Source organism: Astyanax mexicanus, chromosome 3 (assembly GCF_023375975.1).
Source record: "Astyanax mexicanus isolate ESR-SI-001 chromosome 3, AstMex3_surface, whole genome shotgun sequence".
NCBI classification, from domain to species: domain Eukaryota; kingdom Metazoa; phylum Chordata; class Actinopteri; order Characiformes; family Acestrorhamphidae; genus Astyanax; species Astyanax mexicanus.
Genome location: NC_064410.1, coordinates 43,759,738 through 43,771,613, shown reverse-complemented (window position 1 = coordinate 43,771,613; position 11,876 = coordinate 43,759,738). Strand labels below are relative to the sequence as shown.

The 11,876-nt window shown below is 38.3% G+C and overlaps 1 protein-coding gene across 1 annotated transcript; it reads right to left on the bottom strand.

The window, feature by feature from the left end:
- Window positions 1–4,551: 4,551 nt before the first annotated feature.
- On the bottom strand, window positions 4,552–11,156 carry zbtb8b (zinc finger and BTB domain containing 8B). The gene is made up of 4 exons (XM_007249324.4): window positions 10,969–11,156; window positions 8,022–9,092; window positions 7,299–7,456; window positions 4,552–6,815 (listed from the first exon to the last, which is right to left on the bottom strand). The coding sequence occupies exons 2-4, from the start codon at window positions 9,055–9,057 to the stop codon at window positions 6,516–6,518; spliced, it is 1,494 nt and encodes a 497-aa protein (XP_007249386.2). The 5' UTR covers window positions 9,058–9,092; window positions 10,969–11,156; the 3' UTR covers window positions 4,552–6,515.
- Between the last annotated feature and the right edge of the window lie 720 nt (window positions 11,157–11,876).

Genomic DNA, 11,876 nt, shown 5'->3' with positions numbered 1-11,876 from the left:
TTAGAAAAAAAATCCTGACTGAGTTTATTATAATTCATGCATGAGAGGGTTAATTTAGAATAATTCAAATGTAGCTGTTTCACCAAATGACCACCAGAGCGCAGCAAGAGACCACATATAACCTGCTGGAAATCTATCACTCTATAAGTAAGACAGAACATTCCCTATCAGTGTGTTTCTATTTATTAAAAAGAGAAGAAAAGTCCGATTGGGCTCCAAATTGGTACTCATGATCAAGTGGTCTGCATATACATGTATGTAAATTTGTGTGTTGATAGGGTCAAAGGTTCCTGACTTCTGACCATTTAGGTTTGAAAAAAGCGATAATACAGGCTTATGGCCTACAAAATGGCTGTTGCTCTTTGGCCATATTAGAGGCAAAAAATATCTGATTTGGCTCAAAATTTGCAATCAGGATCACAATATCAGTCTATATATGTATGTCAATTTCTGTGTCGATAGGGTCAAAGGTTCCTGACTTCTGTCCATTTAGGTTTGAAAAAAGCGATAATACAGGCTTGAGGCCTACAAAATCGCTGTAGTTTTCCAGCCGTTGTAGAGGCAAAACATGTCCGATTTGGCTGAAAATTTGCAATCAAGATCAGATTATCAGTCTATATATGTGTATAAATTTGTGTGTTGATAGGGTGAAAGGTTCCTGTCTTCTGTCCATTTAGGTTGGAAAATAGCGATAAATAGAATAAATTGAAAATAGTTATTTTTTCACTGTAGAGCCTACTGAAGACTTATTTGGCTCATACTTGGCAAATGTGCTTCAAATGTCATTGTTAATTAGTAGCTTCAACAGTTTTGGCATGTTTAAAACTTTGACAGAGTTTTGGCCAAATAACTCTGAAAAGGCTTTCACGTACATGTTTGATCAAGGTTTATGGGCCTCAAGTAGTTAAATTGTCAAGATTTTTTTGATAATTATTTACCTACATGGTCTCAAGATTGCATCAAGACCAAAGTTATTTTGATTGATTAAGGACTTAAAGACAAGTTCGAAAAGAGCAATTTTTACTCTTTTGGCCACTGATGAAAATCTTTGCATTTTTGGTAAATACATGTAATTACAAAGTTGTAAAGGCTACAGCAACGTATACAACTAAAAAAGAATAACAAGCCTAGGCCACTTGTACCTTTAGATATAACTGATTTTCTGCTATAGCGCCCCCTTGAGGCCAATCAACGCCATATTTTAATGGATGATAGAAGGCCCTGAGATACATGTAGGGTATAAGTATCGTCCTGATTGGTCATTGTTTAGCATGTCAAAAGCTTGCTGGAAACTAATTGGCTAATAACGATCGCAAAAATTTGCATATCAAATTTTCCTTCTGTAAAACATTAGGACATAGGCCATAGATGATACATGCCAAAGGAGAGCTTCATAGCTTGTACGGTTCCTGAGAAACAGATTTTTAGCTTTGGCTCCGCCCCCTGGGGGCGTATGTCTACACAGATTGACGGGCTACCTCAGAATCATGTTGGCATCAACGGTCTAAAGTGGCATTAGTGTAGGTTTAAGCATTCAAAAGTTACAGCTGTTAGAGTAAATTTGGGTGTGCCACGGTAAGATTAATTTGCATATGGCGGCCATATTGTTTACAAATTTCACAATTTTTTTGATAATTATTGAGGTTGGGACTCTGCTGAGTTGTTTGACACCAAAAATGACAGGATTGGTCAATGACCCTAGGACAAGTTCTCAAAAGTAGGTATTGCATATTATGCTAAATAGCAAAAAATCTAAGTGGGCGGAGCTTAGTGGTTCTATTGACCTTTTTGATTTGCCATTAACCAAGGAATCATATAATGCAAGAATTTTTGCTCTAGCTATCAGGGCGTAGGAGTTACGGGGCCAAACGCGTTGACCTTCACCATAGCGCCCCCTTGAGGCCGATCGGGCTCATCTTTTGAATCTGAGTAGCGGTGAGAAGTACTACCATATGACCAAGTCTCAGCCCTGTAGGCCTTACGGTTTCTTCTGCCCAATCACTTCTATGGCAGAAAAAGAATAAGAACTATAATAATAATAATAATAATAATAATAATAATAATAATAATAATAATAATAATAATCAGAACAATTACAATAGGGTTTCTAGCACTACGTGCTCGAACCCCTAATAATCAGAACAATTACAATAGGGTTTCTAGCACTACGTGCTCGAACCCCTAATAATCAGAACAATTACAATAGGGTTTCTAGCACTACGTGCTCGAACCCCTAATAATAATAATAAGAAGAAGAAAAATCTTAGCAAAAACAATAGGGATCTACGCACCTTCGGTGCTTGAACCCTAAATATAGCCGCAAGCGGCAATCATCGGGTTCAAGCACCAACTTGCACAATGGTGCCTACTGGAGCATTGAATGGTGATGTGTAAGAAGGTCTAATATGATTGGAGATGCCCTGTCACATTTAGAAATTATCAAGTTTTTCACCTGTTATTAATGTTGAGCAGAGGCCTTTCAACCTGATCAGTGCTTAAATTCACATGTAAATCTAGTGAACTTTGTAGGATATTCATTAAGTGAGTTAGAACTAGTCAAAAGGTGTCTACATGTTATTGGTATTGATCAGGTGGCTTCAACCAGAATGTTCACAAAGTGGTATTCAGATTGACCTTTGAACCTTTGCAGAACAAGCTGAAATGTTTGACCAAACAAGTTTAAATTAACACAAAGGAGTGAATGTTCTGATATGACATGTAATTACGAAGTTATTATAAATCTAGTTCTGAATTAAATGGCGCTTCATCAAGCACCAACTAGCACAATGGTGCCTACTAGAGCATAGGATGGTGATGTGTAAGAAGGTCTAACACAATTGGAGACATTCTGTCACATTTAGAAATGATCAAAAGTCTTTCACCTGTTATTAATGTTGAGAAGAGGCACAAAGGAGTGAATGTTCTGATATGACATGTAATGTCAAGTTATTCTTAATCTAGTTCTGTATTAAATGGCGCTTCATCAGAGTGATATTGTACAGAGGTCTTTAACATTGTGAGATTACAGCAAATACTGCAGAGTTACAGCAATTTAGGTTAGAAATTCCAAGGACGCACAGATTGCTTGATGCCTGGAGAGTATTGTATGTGAAATTTTCACAAATGTTTTTAATGAACATTTACCTAGAGACTCTACAGTGTGCAGCAAGACTGAAATGGAGGTGATAGGCCAAATATCCAGAGAGTAGTTTCAATATAGCTATTTTCAAACAATTAGCAATTATGAATGAACAAAGCACTTTTTAAACATAGTTGTATTGAGAAATTTGTCAGAGCCACTGTACTAAATATGGCAAAAACAATTAGATGTCAAAATAGTACAGCATGATTGACATATACTCGTTTTTTTGGAACAGCGCCCCCCAGTGGGCGGATTGTTTCAGCACTTTGCAGGTCACTACAGTGTCTCCACCTGAACATAACTGCCAAATATCATCCAGATTGGGCAACATTCAGCCTGCCAAAATGTCTGCTGAATGCTGATTGGCTGATGGTGTTCAGCCATGTTGATTGATTAAGTTGCCCTTTGAACATCCTTTAGAGGCTGTATGATAGATTCTGCATGCAAAGTTTCAACTTGCTAGGTTGCACGGTTGCTGAGAAACAGTGCTCCAAATTTACCTCTTGAAGTGAATGGGGCATATATCCGGAAGGACTAATTTGCATATGGCGGCCATATTGTTTACATATTTCAACTTTTTCTTAATGAATATTGAAGCGCATGCTCTCACGAGTGTTTTGATACCAAACATGCCAGGATTGGTCAAAATTCCTAGGACTAGTTTGCAAAAGTAGGTTTTACACATTATGCAAATTAGCACAAAATCTATATAGACGGAAGTGCATGGTCCAAATTGGAAAGTTGTTGGTATTGACCCAAGGAATCCATCAAAAAAAGAATTTTGAATGTAGGTCTTATGGTTTTTGAGTTATTGAGAAAATTGTGAAAAATGAATTTCCTTGTTTATAGCGCCACCACTTGACCAATCGGTGCCTACATCTACCTACCAAGTTTCATTTCTCTATGACTTACGGTTTAGGCTGCACAACTGTTTTTACAGGAGAAAAAGAATAATAATAATAATAATAAGAAGAAGAAGAAAAATCTTAGCAAAAACAATAGGGTTCTACGCACCTTCGGTGCTTGAACCCTAATAATACATAAATAATGAGTAACAGTCCTGATGTTAGTCTTGTTTTCATTTTGAGAGAACAAATATTTTAGCAACATAGGTCTAAAATATGGGGCAACAGGGACACAGATGTTTTCTAAAAAATTTCAGTGAGGGAACATGGGAATATAGAGTCAATCCCTGTGCCTGGGGAACATGGGTGCCCTGGAAACATGAAACCGTTTCCTAGAAACTTTACTCAGTAGACAAAGACCATCGCAGTTGGTATGGTCTAACTTAAGAGCAGCTACAAGTTCCTGCATGAAAACAGATACTACAACACTAACAACTAACATTAAAGCAAGTACATTGCCCTCTATTAGTCTGGTAAATAGATTACTCAGCAGTTTGGCCAAAATATAGAATGTCACCATTTATTTCTGCATGTTATTTTACAATCACAGAACATTGCGGTCTGTCCAAAACAACCACTATAAAAGGTGAGCATACTGTATAGTATTGTTACATACAGTACCTGCATACATAGGACAGTAAATAAAGCCTGCAAGTTATAAAAGTTGCACTTTGGTCACATGTCAGTTGCACACAATAACCATACTAACCCATGAACAACAGCTTTCTTGATTGTGGGCTGACAGAGTATGACTAAGTGTTACAAACTAATACAGAAAGAAAATTTCAAAACAAAAGAATTAACATTTTTTTTTTTTTTTAAATATGATTGCCTTAACATTTGCTTTCTTATCATCTCCTGTGTCCGCACAGTGAAATCTATAATACAGCATTTTCCAAGACTAGTCCCTAAATAACTGATGTTATTTACATACACAATGAACATAAATAACTGTAATACAAACTGTAAAATTTCAAACCTGTCTTATGGTCCTAGATCATAGGCAGAGTTTGCCATTTTCACAATCTTAACTTTGCATTGTTTGCATCACATTTAAATGAACAAGCCAGAGCAAAAAATCTTACTACTGTACCATTAAAACAAATATGTAAATATATTTTAATTACATGATAACAGCACTGTAACTTGTAACTTTAGCACTTGAAATAGAAACGGATTCCAAAACATTCTTGAACAATTCAACCTTAAGTTCGTAAACAAAGTTTTTAGAGTGATTTGACGTGAAATGCCCACAGTGGTGGTGATGGGAAAACGTTAGAGCAAAACAAAATTCCAGTAAGAGCTAAACAGCAGTAAAGCAGGAAAAGTTATTACATTATTCTGCTGCCGGAGATAATGTTTGATGTGGTTTAAAACACATCCTATAAAATGTGATGCATGATTAAAAGATGCATGCAAGGATAGCAAAAAAAATCGTACCCAAAAATATACAGCCCCTTTGAAAGAGTGCTTTACAAAAACTGAAGGATGTGACTGGAGATAACCACATTCTTAGACTTTTATTCTAACTGATTAGGGGACGAGACGCCCAAGGGTACTCTCACCCATTCATCTTGCTTATTGTTCGTTTCCCTTTTTCTCTCTGAATGTAAATGTGCTGACCTACCAAGACATAATTACACAAATGTGTTGACCTATTGACCTGTATTTTACTTTCTTCTTATTTATATTTGTATTATTTATTTATTTATCTGTAAGGCTGAAACAAAGTCATCCTTTTACGTTCTGATATTGTAACAGTCATTCAGTAGGACTGGGAGTTCTGTGCTGTGGTGAAACACCTTAAAACTTTCCGATAATCATGAGTGGAATTTCCTTTTTTTTTTTTCTTCATTTTTCTGCCATTCTGCACGTTTAAGACTCTTGCGGTGCTTTTACACTGCATATGTTCCACTTGTTTTTTGCTTTTCCATGAAGTAATGTTGCTGCCCTGGTACCCAAATCTGGGAGTAGAGTGGAGTAGTGTAGGTACTTGCAGCTGAAAAATTACATTTGTTTGGCCGTTTCTCAAGCACAATTTCAAGAAAATGTCTAGTAAGTCACTGGTGAATAAGATCCAAAGCTAGTAATATTATTACATAGGAATATTAGTATAATAATAATAATAAAAAATGTCTTCAAACATTTCACATCAAATTAATATAATTTTCATATTAAAGATTGAATTATGCAGGAATTCCCCTTTTGTCAAACTGTCAAACTGTGGAGTTGTGAAAATCAGTCTAGATAAACTTAAAGGCCATTAACATGTCTGTAGTTCTGCATCAGCATGGCAACACTGCCACACAGAACATCACGATTATTGTTTCTGAGATTTGGTCTCTGTCTTGTTCTAAGTCTTTACCAACATGTGGTACATATTTCTTAACCGTTGATTTTGTATAGTGTGGTTGAGGTAATAAAGATACTGCCAGGTAGAAATTAAATCCTAAATTAGGACGGAATGACTATAGAAGATTTCCACCCTCAGCAAGCTGCCTCTGGATTTCCTTCTTATCATCCAGTTCACCAGCGCCAGCGCTGGGCTCCTCGTCTCCATCCTCCATGAAGATGGGCCAATCGGAATCTCCCGAGCCATGCTCCACACTAACAGACTGACTGAGATTCATAGACTGGGAGTCCTCATTAGTTGTAGTGACACAAGTACAGCTGTCGCAAAGGCCGAATCTCTTCAGGCCCTGTGAAACGACTCCAGAGAAGACACGCCTGCAGCCCTTACACACAATGGGCCAGCTGGAGCGGTGGACCTGTTAGAGCAAGGGCAGATAAACACAGTTACATCAAGATGAGGAAGTAAGGAAGTTTGTGTTTGGTAGATTAATTTTTGTTAATGAATCTTACACTGTTGGAAAGCCTGTTAATTTCCCTTTTAAACAGAACCACATTTGTAAGGAACATGCATTTGCGGCATGAGAATGAAAAAATCCAAATCCTCTCTGCCAAAGCCAAACAGCTTATACTGTCGTTGACTCTGTTAGTGTTTGACAACCTTCTAATATAATATACTCTGTCATATAATTCAGAAAATATAATGTTTACTATAGCAAAATTGTCCACATATTATAAACTCAAAGTGCCAGAACACTTAATTATCATGACAGCTCAGATCCTGAAAGTGATGTCTTTTACCTTACTAACTTAGAAATTACAGCAATTTGTACCTTAGCATTAAACTCGGTCAACTAGCAGGGAAAAGAAGTGCTTAATCATTTTGAGTAAAGCTGACTTACAGTAACAGCATGTGTGCGTAGATGCTCCTGTCGTGTAAAACGTTTTCCACAGATCTCACACGGATAGGGTCGTTCCCCTGTGTGGCAGCGGATGTGTCGCTTCAGAATGCCCTTCTGTTTGGTCGTGTATGGGCAGAATGGACATTTATGCAGTCTTCCTGTATAAGCAGAATGCCATTTAATATTATATAAAATAGTTTAAATAGTTTAAAATAGTTCTTTAGAAACAGACAACTAATCACTTAACCTAAAGTTATGCATATATTACAGAATTGTGCACAAGTGGTGCAAACATGATTATATGGACAATTTTTTGTTTTTCATGTACTTAATTAATATTAATTAAATATTTTCTTATCTGGCTTCTTTATGAAACTTTTTTTTGCATGAAATAAGTCAGCAGCTTTAACCTTCATTAAGAAACAGTGCCTGGTCAGCCAAATGTGTCTGAACATGCACAGCTGATGGAAGGCTGTTAGAGCTGCTTTACTGACTATAAATCTACTGCTAATGAATGTATAAAACCTACAGCTGTGCACAAACATGATGTTATACTCAAGAATTTGCATTATATATTAATTTATTTGAACACCATTTGTTCTTCAGAGATTTGGTTAAAAATACAATTCAAATATTTGAATTAAAAACTTTAGACACAAATGCTCACAGTCTGAACAGAGACACGGTTACCATTTTGAGATAGAATTTTGCTAAAGCTCTTACCTGCATCCTCCACATACCAATCACTTTGTAGCTCCATACCACATGGGCCTCCATGCCCAAGACCCTCCTCAACACGGCCTACCATACTACTGCTCCCCAAGCTGTGGGAATAGTGAGGCAGGAGCTCCTCACGGTTTGAGTTGGGGCCTCCACGAAGCAGCACATCTACAAACTGCTTCACCTGATAGTTCGGACAGGGCAGGGATGTTGGTTCACTACTGGGTGAGGGACTCATACTGAGGGCCCTGTCCTCACCATGACTTGGGTCTACATAGATGGTCATGTCTTTAGACTCAAGTGAACACTCGCCTTCTTCATCAGGGTCAAACTTAATCTTGGGGTGTCCCAACCCTATAAACATCCCTGAAGAAGATGAGTTGATCAAGTCCTGCCCCAAGCTGGTCTTACTAGGGGCGCTGGTAGAGGGCTGGCTCAGAAATCCAGTTTGTGAATTCTCACTTTCAGAATCTTTGCTACTGGTGGCAGCTGGTGTGGTAAGGATGTCAGAGGGAGCCTCAAGAGATGTGGGTGTTTCCATGTCCTGAGGAGTTCCCCGGTCTGTTTGGGAGGTGGAAGCTGCAGGGGCAGAGGAGACTGAAGCTGGAGTGCCACTGTCAGCAGGTCCCTCTTTCTCTCTCTGGCTTTCTTTCTCTCGATTACAAATCTCCAGGGATGATTTGATGTAACCTTTACAAAAGTTCACCACATCAGTCATCTGCAGGTAGCTGGCGGCGGACATGATTTCAATAACATTGTCACTCCGCAGGTGTAGCCGACCTGAGTACAGAAAATCCAGAATGAGGGAGAAAGCCTCAGCTGTGACAATGTCCAACGAAGCTGTGCTATGTCTATGACCACTGTCCTGCAAGTAATGCACCAGCATAGCCCTGAAATATCCACTGCTGGCAAACAGAATGTTGCGGTGTGCCTTAAATACCCGGCCCTCTACAATGATGCTGCAGTCGCAAAAGAAGTCCCTCTTGCGCTGTTCATTCAGCTCACACAAAAGCTTGGACTGATAAGAGGGCACCTCCATCTTCTTCGTCTACATGCAGCCTAGATCTGCTGGGTCTATTTGCCAAAGAAAGAGAAACAGATAAATAAGGATTATTAATGATTAATACATGCTGCAATTGAGTAATCACACATTAATAAAACATGTTGGCATTGCTGTACCACAGTGCCGAATTGTGTCCATGGAAGTGGACATAAACACACACACACAACAGTAATTATAGGCAGTGAGACCATAAACCCACAATTGGGGATTAGGGGCCTTGCTCTATCACGTCCCGCACCCCCACCTTCCACCAGTCCAAAGATCACTTCTCTAACCTTTAGGCCAAAGCTACTCCCCATACTGCCCATGGTTGCCCCATAAACATTTATTGATTTTATTTTACACATATATTGCTTATGAATTAGTGCCTTCAATGTTACGGTGTGCCAATAATCTGGAAACACTCTCCCATACATTGCTACTTTTGCTCATATATCAGTTTAATCTACTTGTTTATCTCATTAAAAAGATTTCTTTTTTGTTTTTTTATATTTTACCTGATAACCTGACTTGAAATTCAGCTGGTAAGTTAACTGAACATAATGCCCAGTTAATGTTTACCTGTAAAGTCCAGGTAAATTAATCACACTGGACTCTTTACACCAACTAGTTAGATATATACAGTTCTGAAAAATACTTAAGAAACCACTTTATTTTCTGAATCAGTTTCTCTGATTTAATATATATTTATAAAGGTATATGTTCGAGTAAAATGAACGTTTTTGTTTTATTCAATAAACTACGGACAACATTTATCTACGGTGGCCGAGAAAGCCCAACGCAGTGCAAATTGAAAAGCGCTGCAAAAGCACAAAACACATCCATCAAAATTACAACACAGGCGCAGCAAATAGAAAAACGCGCTGCAAATAGAAAAACGCGCTGCAAATAGAACCACAACACAACGGAAGTGAGTCACAACACAACGGAATTTTCCCGGGGGACCTTAAAAGATACTGTACCAGCTAAGCTGCGTCTTCAGTAACGTCTCGGACTTCACTATGTGTACAAAGGACAATAAGTGGCAAACAAGGCGTTTTGTAAAGCAGAACTTTTAATAATATGCACACAACCATGGTAATCACAGGTAATAAACATAACTTACTTTTCAGAAGCTTGTTTGCCACTTAAGTTACTGTCCTTTGTATACAGCTGGTACAGAATCTTTTAAGGTCCCCCGGGAAAATTCCGTTGTGTTGTGACTCACTTCCGTTGTGTTGTGGTTCTATTTGCAGCGCGTTTTTCTATTTGCTGCGCCTGTGTTGTAATTTTGATGGATGTGTTTTGTGCTTTTGCAGCGCTTTTCAATTTGCACTGCGCTGGGCTTTCTCGGCCACCGTATTTATCCCAATTAATTACAGTTTTCATTCATATTGGCGTGTTCTCCTCAACCAGTCCTACACACTGCTTTTGGATAACTTTATGCCAATGGAGGTGCACAAATTCAAGCAGTTCAGCTTGGTTTGATGGCTTGTGATCATCCATCTTCCTCTTGATTATATTTCAGATATTTTTAAATTTGGTAAAATTAAAGAAATCTGTCATGTTTAAGTTTTCTTTTTTTTTTCAGAGCTGTATATACATACATAGACATAACGTTAGCTGTTAAAACAGGACCGGATCTATAAAGGTATTATACACATTCTTACACATTATACACCGTTCAGGACATTTAATTCTCCACTGCAGTAAAGCTTCGGGACATTATTTATCAGCAGTAGCTGGAGGAGGTAAGCTAGCTCTGAGTGCAGCAACGCTTCGCCATTATTTAAAAGGACGGCGGCTGGTCAGCACGCAGCTTCCGCCGCCGCCGCTTCCCTGCCTGCCCTGAATCAGAAGTCTCTGAACTGAATGGAGGTAAATGTAGCGGACGGACGGCGGTGTTACCTGCTGTACCGAAGGCGCTGAAGACCGGGCTTTTTATTCTCACAGATCCGGGACTGTTTCTGTAGCTAAACTGCTAACCAACGTAGCCAACTGCATCCGGAAACCATGTTGAGTCACGTGGGCAGTGACGACACGTGGACAAACCAATGAAAAGGGGATATCCTGCTTTGGGGGCGGGTCTGATGAAGGACAGTGAAAACACATAAAGAAGGATTTGGTTCCAAAATTAATATAAAAATGTTATATTTTGTTTTGTTCGAATAAAATAATTTGTTTTACACCCACAGTAAATTTCAGGGCTGCACACAGATTAATTTACTATTTTTAAACGAGAAAACAATGTCTTTTTTAAAATATATTAAATACATTTGTGATTAAACCCACAATGTGTTTGGGTATTACATTTTTTATGTATCAAATATATTCCATTTAATTTATATAGCATAATTTACAACTGATGTCGCAAAGCAGCTTAACAGAAAGGTGGTGGCAGCACAGAGAATCAGACAAAATATTAAACACAGAACCTCCAGTCAGCAATGGAGGCAAAGAAAACCTCCCTTAAGGCTGGAAAATAAAGAAACCTTGAGATGAACCAAGGCTCACATGTACCTTGTACTATCACATGTACTATTAGGGCTAATATACAGTATAAGGGGGGACCCATCCTCCTGTGGTCAGGCAACTTATAAATTAATGTTATAATAAAAGTTAAAAGCAGTCAATAACTCAGAGAAATGCAAAAAGTTGGAATTAGTTTTGACTGGATTTAAGGAGAACAGACAATACACAACAATATCAGAGTGTGGCTAATGACTCCAGTTGATCTGAATATAACCCCTAACTAAAGGGAGAGAGCCAGAAGGTAACATAGACATGGAGGCAGCCTGATACTCTGGCATCCACCC